The sequence below is a fragment of the Lineus longissimus genome, chromosome 17 (genome assembly GCF_910592395.1).
Source record: "Lineus longissimus chromosome 17, tnLinLong1.2, whole genome shotgun sequence".
In the NCBI taxonomy this organism is placed as follows: Eukaryota; Metazoa; Nemertea; class Pilidiophora; order Heteronemertea; family Lineidae; genus Lineus; species Lineus longissimus.
In genome coordinates, this window is record NC_088324.1 from 566,772 (window position 1) to 587,967 (window position 21,196).

The 21,196-nt window shown below is 45.2% G+C and overlaps 1 protein-coding gene across 1 annotated transcript; it reads left to right on the forward strand.

The window, feature by feature from the left end:
* Positions 1-1,024: 1,024 nt before the first annotated feature.
* Positions 1,025-19,240, forward strand: LOC135501642 (beta-mannosidase-like). The gene is made up of 23 exons (XM_064793865.1): positions 1,025-1,142; positions 1,740-1,892; positions 2,051-2,199; positions 2,476-2,675; positions 3,257-3,324; positions 3,744-3,919; positions 4,378-4,537; positions 5,034-5,200; positions 8,931-9,068; positions 9,499-9,578; positions 10,900-11,090; positions 11,420-11,599; positions 12,201-12,298; positions 12,491-12,635; positions 13,032-13,516; positions 13,797-13,834; positions 14,165-14,355; positions 14,685-14,864; positions 15,466-15,563; positions 15,757-15,901; positions 16,318-16,802; positions 17,183-17,368; positions 17,980-19,240. The coding sequence occupies exons 1-23, from the start codon at positions 1,028-1,030 to the stop codon at positions 18,220-18,222; spliced, it is 4,071 nt and encodes a 1,356-aa protein (XP_064649935.1). The 5' UTR covers positions 1,025-1,027; the 3' UTR covers positions 18,223-19,240.
* The last annotated feature ends 1,956 nt before the right edge of the window (positions 19,241-21,196 follow it).

The window sequence follows — 21,196 nt, forward strand, 5'->3', positions numbered from 1 at the left end:
ACAACTAATCGCTCATTTCGTTTCGTCATACTGTTTTGATACAGCCATAAAAGTTAGTGCATGGGAATAGCACATGTATGTGAAAGAGCTCCTGTGGCTCATTTTACCGAGGTTTGCATTTTACTGAGAGACTGTGGGGTGTCTGCTCAGGCAAGAGGGATGAACTACCTCAAATGCTAAGTCGTGCTAGCATTCTGCTCGATCTCAGACTGAAAAGCCCTTTTATAAAGAATCTACGGGGACCACGCGCATGGGTTGCAGTTTCCCCTCGTCGTTGGAAACAAAACAAAGTTTCCAAACATGAACCACAGTGATATGATATCTATGACGTCTTAGAGAGAACGATAATAAAGTGTTGAAACTTGACGCAATGTTCCAGGAACCGCCGATAGGCGGCAGCACACGACGAAAGCTTTTGACGGAACACTTTTGTAATACTTTGATACAGATTTGCCTGGTCATTATTTGGGACCTCCAGTTATCTAAGATACGGTCACCCTCTTTAGGTTCTACCGCATGAAATGCCTTGGAAATATTATAAAATGGTAGGAAATGATGAAAAGCATGACTCCGAGAAAAAAGGATTTAATCGAAATGTCTGAAGACCCATGACGTCACGAAAAAAGTGAAGTTATAGGATATCTTCCACATTCGCCTAATTCACTTTCGCCTAATCCACATTCGCCTAAACCTTTTCGCCTAAACCCTTTTCACCTAATCCGCATTCGCCTAATTCCATTTTCGCCTATAATTCCTTTTTCGCCTAATCAACATTCGCCTAATTCCATTTTCGCCTAATTCCTTATCATGAGTAAGAGTATTCCATAACCCAAGCTAAGATCACTGACCATAAGAGATGGCATTTTGGAATGACCCATTTTATGTGCCACAGGGGGGTTAGGTATATGCCAAAATTAGGCGAAAAAGGATTAGGCGAGAAAGTAATTACGCGAAAGGGGAATTAGGCGAATGTGGATTAGGCTAAAGTGGAATAGGCGAATGTGACATCATGTGACATTTGAAGAAAATGGCCGCCACCAGATTAAAATCAGATTTTGTTGTTTTCCTTGTTATTTTGGCAATAACTCTTATTTCTGGCGTAAAAATCAACCTTAATGGTAGCTGGGCTGTCGAAGATGAAGGTGGGTAGGTTGTTCATAGAACTGCCAGTCACTCATTGTGAGTAACCGGTGGGTAATTGCCAAGTTTGTGCTTACTATGTAAACAGTCGTCCAAGAAGAAAGTAGTAAAAAAAGTAAAACTATCTGCATGCCTGAGCTGGCTGTACTATGGCACGCCCTTGGCTTTACCCATGTCATGATCATAATGTTGCGGGCTTTCATGGCTTTGGCTTTATGAATATATGTCACTTTCACCCTCAAGGAGAATAAGACGTTATAGCTATAGGAGAAGGAGAACTTGTGTAATCTTGGGGTTCATCATGTTGATTGGAAACTTAACTGTGCAGTGTGCTGGCCTACCTACGTATGGAATCGCCCCGACTCAATGTATGATTTCTCTGACCAATCCAGTCTCCAGCTAAAGGAGAACAGTAAGCTGGAAGCATGCTGGTTAGTTTGCCTTGGTGCATGGCATAATACGCTCATGTCAGTGTCATGTTTTCAAAAGTATTGAGTTGATGAAGAACATGCTTATGACAAGTGATATATGACATGTGAATCCTATGTTAATGCAGCTCAAGGTTCTGATATCCGTCATCTAATCTGTTCATTTTTCAGGACGTGAGATTGTCACACTTGCCACAGTGCCTGGAGAAATCTTTATGGATCTGGTCAATGGCGGCTTCCTAGACGACCCCTATTATCGATCCAATTACATTAAGTATCGTTGGGTGTCGTACAGGAACTGGACGTATTCAAGATCTTTTCTAGGTATGTAGTCGGAATCAAGGTGACTTTATCTGCTAAATCCAGTTGATCTTAATAGTGGTCCTATCCAGTCTCACTTTGAGGGCCATACTCTTCTTGAAATGCTCTTGAAACTCGAATCAGTTTTCCTTATTTTGAAGCATATCCTTGTATTATTTCAGTATCTCAGGATGTGTACGACCGCCCCCACCTTGACCTGGTCTGTGAGGGCTTGGACACGGTCGCAGCTGTCTACATCAACGATAAACTTCTCGCCAGAACAAAAAACATGTTCATCAAGCATCGCTTTGATGTCAAAGGCCTCCTTGTGGTAAGTTGATTGACTAAAATCCTTGTCATTTCATCCAGATTCTTGATGAGGAATCAAATTCTTTTTGTTGGAAATGATGGCCATCATGTTTTCTTTACTTCAGAAGGCGGAATTGAAACTTAGCACAGAGTGTGATTTAGAAAAATTAAAAAATAGTGCGGAGTGAAAATAAGGAAAATCTTTTTCAGGATTTTGGTATGGAATCCTTCCTTTCTGTTGTTGGATCCCTTGCCAAGTTGTTACCAGCAAAGATACTTGTGTCCCCTTTTTTTGTAGCCTGGCAAAAATATAGTGAAAGTTGTGTTTACATCGGCCGTCCTGTATGCGGCTGAGCAGGCTAAAGCTCATGCGTATCCAATCCCTCCTGCTGACAGGAATCCATGTGAACATAGCGAGAAGTATCATCAATTCATACGCACTCGGCAGTCGGCGTTTTCTTGGGATTGGGGCCCTGCTTTCCCGACAGTCGGGATTTGGTGAGTTTTAAACTTTGGGTTCATTCCTAGAGTGAGGTGGTGTACTGGTTTAGGTTTTATACTGTCAAACCAGCAGTGGCAGATCCAGAAATTCCAGGATCCAGGATCTTGGAAATGTGAAGGGTCTGATGGTTCTCCCTCCACGAGGCGTCTTGAAAAAGAATTGCTCTCCGACCAGAGGGGGAGGCGCGTCTCTTCAACTATCCCTCAAATCCCCCAGTGGTCACAGGATCTGGTTGCCACTTTGTGCCTTTGACTGAGTATTCGTTTACTTAATTGAATAACCCCCCCCCCCCTCCCCGCGACTGAAGTGATGAAAATGGAAATAGGAAAATGTGCTTTAATAGATTGACAAATAGACAGATGACCTGCTTATTTGTTCATTAAATTTGTCTGTTAGACTTTTAATTATGCCCGAAAATTATGACTTGGCTGTATATAAAAACTATTCATGTGATCTCTCTAATTCCCTTCCATTCAGCAATTCAAGTGAATGGCTAGCAGTTAGGCCTTGAATAGGTTATGAAGATGAGTTTACTCTCTAGGTACACATAAGGGGCAGTACAATCCTTCCATTCCAGGAAGCCCATCTACATCGATGGCTACACAGAGGCAAGAATTGGTGAAGTCACTGTCGCTACCTCAAAAAGTAAGTAGCCTATAAACGGTACCGATATTATTGTAGACAAAAACTATAACACACGTACACAAAAATTCGAAAGAAAAATGAAAATAAGGATGATTTCAGTTCTTAATTTGCATATTTTATCCACTACAACAGTGTCAAAGCACTTTGAATTCATTCACCAGTCACTCCAGTCAAATCCAGGAGCCTGTCTAAAGAAACCAAGGGGTGTCCATACAGTGCTACATGTAGCGGTGCATGGTGGCAAGTCGTTACATTATCCTCCTGGTCACCTTAATCCCATGTCTGGCTGGCCCTTTAATAAAAGGAGAAACTTATCTGTTACAAATGTAGTACGTACATTATAAAAGAACCAGACTCAATAGTCATAATTCTAAAGTGCATGCCTTGCCAAAAGTGATTATAATATGACGTCATTTCAGCGACCAACTCCAGTTGGGTCGTGAGTGGTAAAGTGCACTTCCATGTCTTGTCTGACGTCACCATCGATCTTGTGATCAGTATCCCGGGGCTGAAGAAAGTTGAGATGTTCAAGGTCAAACTCTCACCAAAGGTCACGGGAGGTCAGGAGTTTAAGTATCGTCTGTCTATTACAACTGTGAGTATACATTAGTACCTCTCTATTAAGGACATCCCCTGCACTTATGTTCCTGCTGTTGAAATTTACATTGATGCAATGTGTCCATTTGAAACAGGATTCTACAAATATTAACCACTTCAGTACTGATCTTTCTGTTGTGTGCCACTACAGTTGGACCCCCCATTTACAGGGTAACTGGGTAAAGAAGTCCATCTCACGCTACTGTCCACTTAGACAGAGTCGTTTACTTCCCCTAGCATATTGGTACATGAGAAGTGAATCTCAGTTTCATGTAACGTCTCATTAAATGCAAACGCAATCAAAATAAAGTGACTTGCCCATGATCACAAGCAGCATTACAGTGTGTGGTGTCAAACCCACCGTGTTTGCCCACTTCCTTCCTCTTAATGATAATCTATCAGACTAATAGACACTTTATTACACAAAATTAGAAAAGAGCTCTCATTGTCTTTCAGCCAGTTGAACTCTGGTGGCCAAACGGACATGGGAATCAGAAACTCTATGATATAAACGTACAAATTACAGACGATAGTTTGGACCCGGTTGATAAGAAGTCGTTACGGTTTGGATTCCGTACAATCAAGTTGATCGAGAATGATATACAAGGTGGCAAAGGTTAGTGGTTGAGCAGAGATCTTCGATTGGCCGATCATAGGCCAATGAAGATATCTTATAGTACTCCCCCAAACTGCCGGTCTATCGGGCTATATTGTTTGTGTCTGCTGAGGCTTAATCCATTGTAGCTCCTTGATCAGCCAGTGGGTGATAGCCTGATTGGGCACGGTCCACCAAGGATCTTTTCTCGTCCGGTCAAAGTTAGGTGACCACTAATGGAGGTTTCACTCTAGTTCCTCGATGAAGGTTGATTACTATGAAGAACTTGCATCCAGAATATGAACAAAATGAGGTTCGTTTACTCGCTTACCTAAACCTCTGTCTGCGATCAGTGATGTTCTGGAGCCCATTTCAAGTCTGCAACTTCTCAATGAAAATCTATACAAACCTTACTGATCATACTTATTTCTTGTCTCTGCGAGGAAAAACTGTTGATGAGTTGTTGGAGACCTATGCATGCTTGGATATCTATCATAACTTTCTGGCTTTATTTCAGCGACCACATTTTACTTCATGATCAACGACAAGCCGATCTTCATGAAGGGCTCCAACTGGATCCCTGGTGATGCGTTCCAAGAGAGAATGACCCCTGAGAGGACGAGGAACCTGCTACAATCAGCTGCTGATGCTGGCATGTGTATGATGAGGGTCTGGGGAGGAGGGGTAGGTTCAATGTGATAGATAGTCAGCTGTTGATGCTGGCATGTGTATGATGAGGGTCTGGGGAGGAGGGGTAGGTTGAATGTGATAGATAGTCAGCTGCTGATGCTGGCATGTGTATGATTAGGGTCTGGGGAGGAGGGGTAGGTTGAATGTGATAGATAGTCAGCTGCTGATGCTGGCATGTGTATGATGAGGGTCTGGGGAGGAGGGGTAGGTTGAATGTGATAGATAGTCAGCTGCTGATGCTGGCATGTGTATGATGAGGGTCTGGGGAGGAGGGGTAGGTTGAATGTGATAGATAGTCAGCTGCTGATGCTGGCATGTGTATGATGAGGGTCTGGGGTGGAGGGGTAGGTTGAATGTGATAGATAGTCAGCTGCTGATGCTGGCATGTGTATGATTAGGGTCTGGGGTGGAGGGGTAGGTTGAATGTGATAGATAGTCAGCTGCTAATGCTGGCATGTGTATGATGAGGATCAGGGGAGGAGGGGTAGGTTGAATGTGATAGATAGTCAGCTGCTGATGCTGGCATGTGTATGATGAGGGTCTGGGGTGGAGGGGTAGGTTGAATATGCTGGCATGTGTATGATGAGGGTCTGGGGTGGAGGGGTAGGTTGAATGTGATAGATAGTCAGCTGCTGATGCTGGCATGTGTATGATGAGGGTCTGGGGTGGAGGGGTAGGTTGAATGTGATAGATAGTCAGCTGTTGATGCTGGCATGTGTATGATGAGGGTCTGGGGAGGAGGGGTAGGTTGAATGTGATAGACAGTCAGCTGTTGATGCTGGCATGTGTATGATGAGGGTCTGGGGAGGAGGGGTAGGTTGAATGTGATAGATAGTCAGCTGCTGATGCTGGCATGTGTATGATGAGGGTCTGGGGTGGAGGGGTAGGTTGAATATGATAGATAGTCAGCTGCTGATGCTGGCATGTGTATGATGAGGGTCTGGGGTGGAGGGGTAGGTTGAATGTGATAGATAGTCAGCTGTTGATGCTGGCATGTGTATGATGAGGGTCTGGGGAGGAGGGGTAGGTTGAATGTGATAGACAGTCAGCTGTTGATGCTGGCATGTGTATGATGAGTGTCTGGGGAGGAGGGGTAGGTTGAATGTGATAGATAGTCAGCTGCTGATGCTGGCATGTGTATGATGAGGGTCTGGGGAGGAGGGGTAGGTTGAATGTGATAGATAGTCAGCTGCTGATGCTGGCATGTGTATGATGAGGGTCTGGGGAGGAGGGGTAGGTTGAATGTGATAGATAGTCAGCTGCTGATGCTGGCATGTGTATGATGAGGGTCTGGGGAGGAGGGGTAGGTTGAATGTGATAGATAGTCAGCTGTTGATGCTGGCATGTGTATGATGAGGGTCTGGGGAGGAGGGGTAGGTTGAATGTGATAGATAGTCAGCTGCTGATGCTGGCATGTGTATGATGAGGGTCTGGGGTGGAGGGGTAGGTTGAATGTAATAGATAGTCAGCTGCTGATGCTGGCATGTGTATGATGAGGGTCTGGGGAGGAGGGGTAGGTTGAATGTAATAGATAGTCAGCTGTTGATGCTGGCATGTGTATGATGAGGGTCTGGGGAGGAGGGGTAGGTTGAATGTGATAGATAGTCAGCTGCTGATGCTGGCATGTGTATGATGAGGGTCTGTGGTGGAGGAGTAGGTTAATGTAATAGATAGTCAGCTGCTGATGCTGGCATGTGTATGATGAGGGTCTGGGGAGGAGGGGTAGGTTGAATGTGATAGATAGTCAGCTGCTGATGCTGGCATGTGTATGATGAGGGTCTGGGGAGGAGGGGTAGGTTGAATGTGATAGATAGTCAGCTGTTGATGCTGGCATGTGTATGATGAGGGTCTGGGGTTGAGGGGCAGGTTGAATGTGATAGATAGTCAGCTGCTGATACTGGCATGTGTATGATGAGGGTCTGGGGTGGAGGGGTAGGTTGAATGTGATAGATAGTCAGCTGCTGATGCTGGCATGTGTATGATGAGGGTCTGGGGAGGAGGGGTAGGTTGAATGTGATAGATAGTCAGCTGCTGATGCTGGCATGTGTATGATGAAGTTCTGGGGAGGAGGGGTAGGTTGAATGTGATAGATAGTCAGCTGCTGATGCTGGCATGTGTATGATGAGGGTCTGGGGAGGAGGGGTAGGTTGAATGTGATAGATAGTCAGCTGCTGATGCTGGCATGTGTATGATGTGGGTCTGGGGAGGAGGGGTAGGTTGAATGTGATAGATAGTCAGCTGCTGATGCTGGCATGTGTATGATGAGGGTCTGGGGAGGAGGGGTAGGTTGAATGTGATAGATAGTCAGCTGCTGATGCTGGCATGTGTATGATGAGGGTCTGGGGTGGAGGGGTAGGTTGAATGTGATAGATAGTCAGCTGCTGATGCTGGCATGTGTATGATGAGGGTCTGGGGAGGAGGTGTAGGTTGAATGTGATAGATAGTCAGCTGCTGATGCTGGCATGTGTATGATTAGGGTCTGGGGAGGAGGGGTAGGTTGAATGTGATAGATAGTCAGCTGCTGATGCTGGCATGTGTATGATGAGGGTCTGGGGTGGAGGGGTAGGTTGAATGTGATAGATAGTCAGCTGCTGATGCTGGCATGTGTATGATGAGGGTCTGGGGTGGAGGGGTAGGTTGAATGTGATAGATAGTCAGCTGCTGATGCTGGCATGTGTATGATGAGGGTCTGGGGTGGAGGGGTAGGTTGAATGTGATAGATAGTCAGCTGCTGATGCTGGCATGTGTATGATGAGGGTCTGGGGAGGAGGGGTAGGTTGGATGTGATAGATAGTCAGCTGCTGATGCTGGCATGTGTATGATGAGGGTCTGGGGAGGAGGGGTAGGTTGAATGTGATAGATAGTCAGCTGCTGATGCTGGCATGTGTATGATGAGGGTCTGGGGAGGAGGGGTAGGTTGAATGTGATAGATAGTCAGCTGCTGATGCTGGCATGTGTATGATGAGGGTGTGGGGAGGAGGGGTAGGTTGAATGTGATAGATAGTCAGCTGCTGATGCTGGCATGTGTATGATAAGGGTCTGGGGTGGAGGGGTAGGTTGAATGTGATAGATAGTCAGCTGCTGATGCTGGCATGTGTATGATGAGGGTCTGGGGAGGAGGGGTAGGTTGAATGTGATAGATAGTCAGCTGCTGATGCTGGCATGTGTATGATGAGGGTCTGGGGAGGAGGGGTAGGTTGAATGTGATAGATAGTCAGCTGCTGATGCTGGCATGTGTATGATGAGGGTGTGGGGAGGAGGGGTAGGTTGAATGTGATAGATAGTCAGCTGCTGATGCTGGCATGTGTATGATGAGGGTCTGGGGCGGAGGGGTAGGTTGAATGTGATAGATAGTCAGCTGTTGATGCTGGCATGTGTATGATGAGGGTCTGGGGAGGAGGGGTAGGTTGAATGTGATAGATAGTCAGCTGCTGATGCTGGCATGTGTATGATGAGGGTCTGGGGAGGAGGGGTAGGTTGAATGTGATAGATAGTCAGCTGCTGATGCTGGCATGTGTATGATGAGGGTCTGGGGTGGAGGGGTAGATTTGATCAATAAGCAGAGTTATGATGTTTCCAAACTTGTAGTTTCCTCACGTTTTCCAGTTGTGAAAAGGCCCAAAACATCAATTTTCTAAAAATGTTGAAATGCGCTGTATGCCCTTTGCTATGCGAGGGCGCACAACTTTCACTTTTCAACCTAAAAATCTCCATCTGATTCCAGATCTATGAAACGGATGTATTCTACGACCTGATGGATGAGCTGGGCATCATGGTCTGGCAGGACTTTATGTTTGCTGTAGCCATGTACCCGGCCGACCAGGAATATCTTGATACGGTCCGTGAAGAAACCACATACCAAGTAAGCTGTATTCATGAGTTTTCAAATAGTATCGTAGTACATGAGAAGTAGTATTCATCTGCTAATACCTTACCACAAGGCCCATGGAAGTGCTTAGTCAATGTACTGCTGCAGTAATATCTACTCCATGAGAGGTGTGGTAGGCCACCATTTTGAAACATTTTAACATTGACGCCTGGAAGATTATACTCCTCATATCACCTGTGATGCCCTGAAATTCAATTCGCACGCTGCTGAAAGGGAGATTGAAGCTGCTCATTGCCGGTGCCTGCCTGCTGTAAGGGGCTTTAATAATCTCCATGGACATAGATGTGCATACCCCTCCTTGGTGAGTGACCCCCCCCCCCCCCCACTGTTTATACTTGGACGCCACTGAAAGTTCTATTTATGATTCCAACTTGATTGTCATCTCTCTCCGTCTTCATCGCAGGTGCGTCGTCTGCAGCATCATGCCAGTATCGCCATCTGGAGTGGTAACAATGAATGTGCTGGTTGTCTCGCTAGTAACCGGTAAGTCACTCTCATTGGTCAGGTAACCGGTAAGTCTCTCTCATTGGTCAGGTTACCGGTAAGTCACTCTCATTGGCCAGGTAACCGGTAAGTCACTCTCATTGGTCAGGTAACTGATAAGTCTCTCTCATTGGCCAGGTAACTGATAAGTCACTCTCATTGGCCAGGTAACTTATAAGTCTCTCTCATTGGCCAGGTAGCTGGTAAGTCACTCTCATTGGCTAGGTAACTGATAAGTCACTCTCATTGGCCAGGTAACTGATAAGTCACTCTCATTGGCCAGGTAACTGATAAGTCTCTCTCATTGGCCAGGTAACTGATAAGTCACTCTCATTGGTCAGGTAACTGATAAGTCACTCTCATTGGCCAGGTAACTGATAAGTCACTCTCATTGGCCAGGTAACTGATAAGTCACTCTCATTGGCCAGGTAACTGATAAGTCACTCTCATTGGCAAGGTAACTGATAAGTCACTCTCATTGGCCAGGTAACTGATAAGTCACTCTCATTGGCCAGGTAACTGATAAGTCACTCTCATTGGCCAGGTAACTGATAAGTCTCTCTCATTGGCCAGGTAACTGATAAGTCACTCTCATTGGCCAGGTAACTGATAAGTCTCTCTCATTGGTCAGGTAACTGATAAGTCACTCTCATTGGTCAGGTAACTGATAAGTCACTCTCATTGGTCAGGTAACCGGTAAGTCTCTCTCATTGGTCAGGTAACCGGTAAGTCACTCTCATTGGCTAGGTAACCGGTAAGTCACTCTCATTGGCTAGGTAACCAGTAAGTCACTCTCATTGGCTAGGTAACCAGTAAGTCACTCTCATTGGCTAGGTAACCAGTAAGTCACTCTCATTGGCTAGGTAACCGGTAAGTCACTCTCATTGGCCTTTAGCTTGTACGCTTTATATTGTACAACTTTCTCAAACTCATCACATTTTTTCCCCAGTCTTCCCTGAAACCTTTCAGCAACCCGACCGCACTTTAAGATCTTCAGATGGTTTGCTTTTTGACCAGCCAAGGGCTAGGTTGGTGACCTTTGGCGACAGAGCCTGTCTTGCGTCGTTCCCAAGCTGTGGAACCGACTGCCAATCAGCTTGCAGACACTGACCAGCACCCCTCTCTTCACGGGTCACTGAAAAACCTATCTCTTTTCTCGGTATAATGTAAAGTGTCACTGATCACTTCAGTGGATGCTGGCACTATAAACACCCTCATTTGGTTGATATGATTGATTGATCTCCGCTGCTCAATCAACGCTACAAGCTCGCATTTCCCTCCTTCGAACTAAGAAATAATCATTGAATGTCTTACTTTCCAGTTTTGGGACGGCAGCCCACTATCAGCGTTACTATAACGACTATGTCGCCCTCTATATTGGCGTGGTGTTGAATGTGACAGCCCAGGAGGACCAGAGTCGGCCTATCGTCAGTACGTCACCCAGTAATGGCAAGCTGACGCCTGGAGCTGGTTGGATCGATAAGAATGTTTATGACACTCACCATGGTGACGGTAAGCCAGTGTTTACAGTTTCAAAACAGAAGACCCGGTCAGTGTGCAAGGGTTAAAATCAATGTTCAGAATTAACCATGGTAACCGAGCGGTAAAGTTATCAATGTGCATGCGTAACATGATGCCAAAACCTGGAAATTTTGTATTTTATTCTGGCAAAGTGATCTTTTGTGATACTTAAGATTTTGATTTTTTTGTGTGTAATAATACATTTTGTTCAACTGTGGTTTTCTGTGGGACATTACCCAAAATTAGAGTGCCAGTTTCATGTGAAATCAACAATCCACTCATCATAACTCATGACAGATCTTCTCTTCATTTTGGTTCAGTCCACTTCTACACGTACTCGGGGAATCTCTGGGACTGGCGTCGCTTTCCCAAACCCAAGTTCTGCTCGGAATACGGCATCCAATCGTACCCGTCATTTGAGGTGTTGAAACAAGTCTCTCAGCCCGAGGATTGGTACTTCAACAGTACGTTTATTGCAGACAGGCAGCATCATTGTGGCGGTAGGTCAAATCTGAATATCATGATCCGGTCCATTTTGCATTGCATCATGGTTAGGTACCAGGCGCGCTGGATTCAGACATCATGTGTTGACCCTATTCAACCAGTTGAAGGGTAAGTCCTATATAACGTGTGATAGGCCTATGTAAAATAGATGCCTTAAAACCGGCTAAATAGCTTCTACAGTGTCAGTATCTGATAAACTGTCCTGGTAGGTACACATGCTCGATAGTGAAAAGACACTAGCAATATCAGGGCAGGCATGTTGATGTCTTGGTCTCACTTTTGTAAATATACGAGGGGGGGGGGGGTGGATGATATCCAAAAACTACCACGGCAATATTCCTGAAACTTACATGGATGACACCATGGCCAAAGACGTTAATTATGATAAACAATGGATTGACTTTCACCTAATTAATTTCAGGCCCTTTGTGGTCAAAATTTATGAGACATTTCATGAATTATGAAGAATTCTGAAAATCATCAAATGTTTGAGAATGGTGATTTAGTTTCTTATTCGCTGACTACAAGAATATCGCACACTTTCTTGCGTTGAACTTCATCTATTTTCTCGAAATTTACATTTTCTGGTAATTTCAGGTGACAAACAACTTTTTGATATGGTGAAAGCTGTGATGCATCTCCCCAACTCGACAGACCACATCAAACTATTCAGTGATCTTCTCTATGTCTTCCAGGTAGGTATTATAGGCACTTGTGTCACATAGAACCTCAAGTGACATTTTGTTGACAGAGCGTTACATTATTCTTTGGGTTTTCTAGTAGGAACACATTATCACTTGCTGAAAACAACATCAGCTGCTGGCTGGTGCATGCGAATTGGACATTCTGTGATGATGTTTAAGTTCATCTTGCCTTGTCACTTTCAGATCAATCAAGCAATGTCCATCAAAACAGAGAGCGAAGTCTATAGAAGGATGCAGGGTGTCATGAATGGTCTTGGTGGTTACACGATGGGATCACTCATCTGGCAGCTCAATGATAACTGGCAGGGGCCTTCTTGGGCAACGTTAGGTAAGTTTCAGTGTTGACAGTCTCGTTTCTCATTCTTTAGGACTTTCTTTAACCAAATCCTCCACAGACACCCAGGTAAATGCCTTCACTGTTCGTTTGATATTTGAAATTTGTAATTGAATTAGAAAATTTCAAACTGTGTAGATGTACACAGGATTATGTGGACAGATAAACAAATACAAATAAACATTTGAGCAAAACTCATCTGCATCTGAACTGGACTACTGAATTGTGTGGAACTGCATTTCTATTCTGTTTATTTTTTTCATGTATTTTAAGTTCGACCAGAGCACAGATGTGATTGTTTTGTGAGCTATTCTCACTCAAAAAACTAGCAAGATTTTGTGCCTCTATTCGCTTTTGAAATTTCTCAAATGTCTAATTATCAATTTTCAGAGTACACTGGCAAATGGAAGATGCTGCATTACTATATCAAAGACTTCTACAATAAGACTGTGGTCGTCCCGTGGGAGGATGGGGATACATTCAAGATCAGCTTCGTCCAGGAGGACGTTCAGCTGCCGGCACCAGGGGAATCGGTGGAAATCCTCAAAAGTAAGACGGGTATCCCTCTTGGGTCGTCTTACAGAAGTTCTGGGCAGGACCAGTACTCACAAGAGACGTTTGAATGGCAGCAGTCATCGGCTGAAGAGGGCAAAGATCTGAAGTGGTCTAGGAGTGCGGTCACAGAGGAGGCGGAGGGTCAGAGTCCAGGGGTGGTCCACATGGGGCAGCAGAAACTACTTGTCGTGGAGAAGGCTGCCGGTGATAAGGATTCGTCGTGGTATTGCTCAACTGCCAAGCCGTGTGTTCTAGTCCTCACATTCAGGCCGTGGGATCTCACAAAATCTCCACTTAGAATTCAAACAATTATCAAACAGGTTTGTAAACAGTTTAAAATTGAGCAGTTTCATGAGAACTAGGCCTGGTGATTATCGTCTCATCTTGATTATCGTGTTGCATGTATCATACACAGGGCCGCAGTGCCTATTGTTTTGTTTGTGGTGCACACATTTTCCCAGGTCTCCCCCAGGGCAGGCTGCTCAGGAAGTTGGAATGCCTGTCTGGAATACACAGAATTCTCAGTCAGTTGGGGGACTGAATCTTTAGGGAGAATCAATAATTTCTGGGGTGTCTTATTTTTCAAATGCATTTTTTCAGTCCACCATCTTACCATCCATGGTTATATTCAATAATAAGTTGGGAAACAATCACTTCTGACCAGCCAAGGGCTAGGTTGGTGACCTTTGGCGACAGAGCCTGTCTTGCGTCGTTCCCAAGCTGTGGAACCGACTGCCAATCAGCTTGCAGACACTGACCAGCACCCCTCTCTTCACGGGTCACTGAAAAACCTATCTCTTTTCTCGGTATAATGTAAAGTGTCACTGATCACTTCAGTGGATGCTGGCACTATAAACACCCTCATTTGGTTGATATGATTGATTGATCTCCGCTGCTCAATCAACGCTACAAGCTCGCATTTCCCTCCTTCGAACTAAGAAATAATCATTGAATGTCTTACTTTCCAGTTTTGGGACGGCAGCCCACTATCAGCGTTACTATAACGACTATGTCGCCCTCTATATTGGCGTGGTGTTGAATGTGACAGCCCAGGAGGACCAGAGTCGGCCTATCGTCAGTACGTCACCCAGTAATGGCAAGCTGACGCCTGGAGCTGGTTGGATCGATAAGAATGTTTATGACACTCACCATGGTGACGGTAAGCCAGTGTTTACAGTTTCAAAACAGAAGACCCGGTCAGTGTGCAAGGGTTAAAATCAATGTTCAGAATTAACCATGGTAACCGAGCGGTAAAGTTATCAATGTGCATGCGTAACATGATGCCAAAACCTGGAAATTTTGTATTTTATTCTGGCAAAGTGATCTTTTGTGATACTTAAGATTTTGATTTTTTTGTGTGTAATAATACATTTTGTTCAACTGTGGTTTTCTGTGGGACATTACCCAAAATTAGAGTGCCAGTTTCGTGTGAAATCAACAATCCACTCATCATAACTCATGACAGATCTTCTCTTCATTTTGGTTCAGTCCACTTCTACACGTACTCGGGGAATCTCTGGGACTGGCGTCGCTTTCCCAAACCCAAGTTCTGCTCGGAATACGGCATCCAATCGTACCCGTCATTTGAGGTGTTGAAACAAGTCTCTCAGCCCGAGGATTGGTACTTCAACAGTACGTTTATTGCAGACAGGCAGCATCATTGTGGCGGTAGGTCAAATCTGAATATCATGATCCGGTCCATTTTGCATTGCATCATGGTTAGGTACCAGGCGCGCTGGATTCAGACATCCTGTGTTGACCCTATTCAACCAGTTGAAGGGTAAGTCCTATATAACGTGTGATAGGCCTATGTAAAATAGATGCCTTAAAACCGGCTAAATAGCTTCTACAGAGTCAGTATCTGATAAACTGTCCTGGTAGGTACACATGCTCGATAGTGAAAAGACACTAGCAATATCAGGGCAGGCATGTTGATGTCTTGGTCTCACTTTTGTAAATATACGAGGGGGGGGGGGGTGGATGATATCCAAAAACTACCACGGCAATATTCCTGAAACTTACATGGATGACACCATGGCCAAAGACGTTAATTATGATAAACAATGGATTGACTTTCACCTAATTAATTTCAGGCCCTTTGTGGTCAAAATTTATGAGACATTTCATGAATTATGAAGAATTCTGAAAATCATCAAATGTTTGAGAATGGTGATTTAGTTTCTTATTCGCTGACTACAAGAATATCGCACACTTTCTTGCGTTGAACTTCATCTATTTTCTCGAAATTTACATTTTCTGGTAATTTCAGGTGACAAACAACTTTTTGATATGGTGAAAGCTGTGATGCATCTCCCCAACTCGACAGACCACATCAAACTATTCAGTGATCTTCTCTATGTCTTCCAGGTAGGTATTATAGGCACTTGTGTCACATAGAACCTCAAGTGACATTTTGTTGACAGAGCATTACATTATTCTTTGGGTTTTCTAGAACGGAACACATTATCACTTGCTGAAAACAACATCAGCTGCTGGCTGGTGCATGCGAATTGGACATTCTGTGATGATGTTTAAGTTCATCTTGCCTTGTCACTTTCAGATTAATCAAGCAATGTCCATCAAAACAGAGAGTGAAGTCTATAGAAGGATGCAGGGTGTCATGAATGGTCTTGGTGGTTACACGATGGGATCACTCATCTGGCAGCTCAATGATAACTGGCAGGGGCCTTCTTGGGCGACGTTAGGTAAGTTTCAGTGTCGACAGTCTCGTTTCTCATTCTCTAGGACTTTCTTTAACCAAATCCTCCACAGACACCCAGATAAATGCCTTCACTGTTCGTTTGATATTTGAAATTTGTAATTGAATTAGAAAATTTCAAACTGTGCAGATGTACACAGGATCAAAGTTTGGACATAGCTGTTATGTGGACAGATAAACAAATACAAATAAACATTTGAGCAAAACTCATCTGCATCTGAACTGGACTACTGAATTGTGTGGAACTGCATTTCTATTCTGTTTATTTTTTTCATGTATTTTAAGTTCGACCAGAGCACAGGTGTGATTGTTTTGCGAGCTATTCTCACTCAAAAAACTAGCAAGATTTTGTGCCTCTATTCGCTTTTGAAATTTCTCAAATGTCTAATTATCAATTTTCAGAGTACACTGGCAAATGGAAGATGCTGCATTACTATATCAAAGACTTCTACAATAAGACTGTGGTCGTCCCGTGGGAGGATGGGGATACATTCAAGATCAGCTTCGTCCAGGAGGATGTTGAGCTGCCGGCACCAGGGGAATCGGTGGAAATCCTCAAAAGTAAGACGGGTATCGCTCTTGGGTCGTCTTACAGAAGTTCTGGGCAGGACCAGTACTCACAAGAGACGTTTGAATGGCAGCAGTCATCGGCTGAAGAGGGCAAAGATCTGAAGTGGTCTAGGAGTGCGGTCACAGAGGAGGCGGAGGGTCAGAGTCCAGGGGTGGTCCACATGGGGCAGCAGAAACTACTTGTCGTGGAGAAGGCTGCCGGTGATAAGGATTCGTCGTGGTATTGCTCAACTGCCAAGCCGTGTGTTCTAGTCCTCACATTCAGGCCGTGGGATCTCACAAAATCTCCACTTAGAATTCAAACAATTATCAAACAGGTTTGTAAACAGTTTAAAATTGAGCAGTTTCATGAGAACTAGGCCTGGTGATTATCGTCTCATCTTGATTATCATGTTGCATGTATCATACACAGGGCCGCTGTGCCTATTGTTTTGTTTATGGTGCACACATTTTCCCAGGTCTCCCCCAGGGCAGGCTGCTCAGGAAGTTGGAATGCCTGTCTGGAATACACAGAATTCTCAGTCAGTTGGGGGACTGAAGCTTTAGGGAGAATCAATAATTTCTGGGGTGTCTTATTTTTCAAATGCATTTTCAGTCCACCATCTTACCATCCATGGTTATATTCAATAATAAGTTGGGAAACAATCATTTCTGAAGAGAAGGGATGTTACATTTTCCAACTGCACCTATTTTTCAGTCCACCATCTTACCGTCCATGGTTATATTCGAAGCGGAGACATGCACGATGTTGGGTCAGTTGAAGAGAGAAGATTACATGATCGAGATTACCGTCCAAGACGAGGCCAGCGTGACACTGGCCTCAAACTTTTACTTCCTGACCGTTCCTAAAGCTGCCTGGGGGATGAGAAAGGCTAACATCAAGGTAGGTCTTCTGTGACATCACAATGAAACGTGTGGCCGCTGCAGCCAATCTGGTATCTTGGCAATTTGAGACAAACCCCTCTTTTGACACAAAGACAGTTTTGATCCTTCCAGAATTGGAACCCACAACCTCCTGATTAAGAGCCTAGTGCTCTAGCCACTATGTCGCTATATCCCTCAATAAGTTATCAGTTCATGGATTAGCATTAAGCAACTAGGAATATCATTCCCCTGGATAGAATGCTGGCCATGAGATCCCCTGGACAGGATGCTGGCCATGAGATCCCCTGGACAGGATGCTGGCCATGAGATCCCCTGGACAGGATGCTGGCCATGAGATCCCCTGGCGAGGATGCTGGCCATGAGATCCCCTGGCCAGGATGCTGGCCATGAGATCCCCTGGACAGGATGCTGGCCATGAGATCCCCTGGACAGGATGCTGGCCATGAGATCCCCTGGCGAGGATGCTGGCCATGAGATCCCCTGGACAGGATGCTGGCCATGAGATCCCCTGGACAGGATGCTGGCCATGAGATCCCCTGGACAGGATGCTGGCCATGAGATACTCTTCATTGCCAGACTGTACATCATTGTGATTTTTTTCTTCTTCAGGTTAAAAGCGTCACAGCTCGGGACAAGAACTTCGTGATCACACTCTCCAGTGACCAGCCGGCGTTGTTCGTCTTTGTGGAGGCATGGGGGATCAAGGGACGATTCTCTCAAAATGGCTTCCATATGATGTCTGGCCCAAGCAAGGCTCTAACGCTGGTCTTCTATCCGTGGGAGGTGACGACCGTCAGGGCGTTACAGGATTCACTCAGGATCACATCTCTTATGGACGTTTATCAGTTTTGATTATGGAACATAAACTTGTTTTGATAGCTCTAATATAATCTAAAATAACCCGTATTACGAACATGTCTGAACATTTAACTAAAATCTGAATATGTGTTCGATTTATAACTAAATAAGAAAAATCTCAAATCTACGGCTAGTATGACATCTGAATGTCAGTCAGACATTTTGTTTGCCCAACACAACTTACAGGTAATCAGATTGTATCACTTGGCACATATCTTACATTGCCAGGTATGTGTTTAACCATTCCAGTTGATAAGATTGTATCACTTGACACATATCTTACATTACCAGGTATGTGTTTAACCATTCCAGTTGATCAGATTGTATCACTTGGCACATATCTTACATTACCAGGTATGTGTTTAACCATTCCAGTTGATCAGATTGTATCACTTGGCACATATCTTACACTGCCAGGTATGTGTTTAACCATTCCAGTTGATCAGAAGACTGACATGCACAAGAGTTATTCTGTTTTTGGGAGTCAATATGGTCTAGTGTATCACACTTGGCTAGCTGTCAAGAGGTCTCCGGTTCAAAGCTTACAGTTGGCATAAGATGCTAAGCAGTTGTCATAGTCTAACTTCCCATCCTCCACCCAGGGCCCGGTTGTTCAAAGTTCTGTTATCTGGTTTGGCAGCCGCTAAACCACTGTTATCTTAGCAGGCCGCCAAATTCACGTTAAGGTTAGCGGCCGCTATACAACTGCTAAGTAAGCGGTACCTCAAGGGTTTTGTCTTTGGCTGCTGCCAAGTGAAGCAGGGGTCGCTAAACTAACCAGGCTTTGAACAACCGGACCCAGGTGTATAAATGGGGACCAGTCAGAAACGCTCAGGTTGTAGTGCTGATTATCGACAATCTTTTTTCAATGTTGTTTTCTTTAAAAGACCGAGTGTCACTTGCTGGTCTTGTGCACTCACCCTTAATATTACAGAAGAATATCATATATTTGTAGTTTGTGATAATTTTTCACATGTTTTGGTAATAAAATCACTGTGATTATTCAGCAAGATTCATTAGATTTAGGTTTGTTTTTTGGCGGGTATCTCCTTATCTTCATTAACTGGCTTAAGGATTCACTGTGGCAAGACCATGTGCTGAGAGTGAAGGCTACTGGAAACACTGATACTTCTCTTGGTGAAATCATCGACAAGGAGGGCTGTCCAGAGTCAACCAGTTGGGGCCTGGCCATGTAAAAGGCACCAATCATTGAAGCTGGGTCAACAATGACAGAATCTGGTCATCTGAGGGACACCACTCATCACAACCTGTCCACTGTCAACAGTGACAGGACCTGGTCATCTAAGGGGACACCAATTATCACAACCTGTCCACTGTCAACAGTGACAGGACCTGTCCATCTAAGGGGACACCACTCATCACAACCTGTCCACTGTCAACAGTGACAGGACCTGGTCATCTAAGGGGACACCAATCATCACAACCTGTCCAGGGTCAACAATGACAGGACCTGGACATCTAAGGGACACCGCTCATCACAACCTGTCCACTGTCAACAGTGACAGGACCTGTCCATCTAAGGGGACACCAATCATCACAACCTGTCCAGGGTCAACAGTGACAGGACCTGGCCATCTAAGGGGACACCAATCATCACAACCTGTCCAGGGTCAACAATGACAGGACCTGGACATCTAAGGGACACCGCTCATCACAACCTGTCCACTGTCAACAGTGACAGGACCTGTCCATCTAAGGGGACACCACTCATCACAACCTGTCCAGGGTCAACAGTGACAGGACCTGGCCATCTAAGGGGACACCACTCATCACAACCTGTCCAGGGTCAACAGTGACATGACCTGGCCATCTAAGGGGACACCAATCATCACAACCTGTCCAGGGTCAACAGTGACAGGACCTGGCCATCTAAGGGGACACCAATCATCACAACCTGTCCAGGGTCAACAGTGACAGGACCTGTCCATCTAAGGGACACCAATCATCACAACCTGTCCACTGTCAACAGTGACAGGACCTGGCCATCTAAGGGGACACCAATCATCACAACCTGTCCAGGGTCAACAGTGACAGGACCTGGCCATCTAAGGGGACACCAATCATCACAACCTGTCCAGGGTCAACAGTGACAGGACCTGTCCATCTAAGGGGACACCAATCATCACAACCTGTCCAGGGTCAACAGTGACAGGACCTGGCCATCTAAGGGGACACCAATCATCACAACCTGTCCACTGTCAACAGTGACAGGACCTGGTCATCTAAGGGGACACCAATCATCATAACCTGTCCAGGGTCAACAGTGACAGGACCTGGCCATCTAAGGGACACCAATTATCACAACCTGTCCAGGGTCAACAGTGACAGGACCTGGCCATCTAAGGGGACACCAATCATCACAACCTGTCCACTGTCAACAGTGACAGGACCTGTCCATCTAAGGGGACACCAATCATCACAACCTGTCCAGGGTCAACAGTGACAGGACCTGGCCATCTAAGGGGACACCAATCATCACAACCTGTCCACTGTCAACAGTGACAGGACCTGTCCATCTAAGGGGACACCAATCATCACAACCTGTCCACTGTCAACAGTGACAGGACCTGTCCATCTAAGGGGACACCAATCATCACAACCTGTCCACTGTCAACAGTGACAGGACCTGGCCATCTAAGGGGACACCAATCATCACAACCTGTCCAGGGTCAACAGTGACAGGACCTGGTCATCTAAGGGACACCACTCATCACAACCTGTCCAGGGTCAACAGTGACAGGACCTGGCCATCTAAGGGGACACCAATTATCACAACCTGTCCAGGGTCAACAGTGACAGGACCTGGTCATCTAAGGGACACCACTCATCACAACCTGTCCAGGGTCAACAGTGACAGGACCTGGCCATCTAAGGGGACACCAATAATCACAACCTGTCCAGGGTCAACAGTGACAGGACCTGGCCATCTAAGGGGACACCAATTATC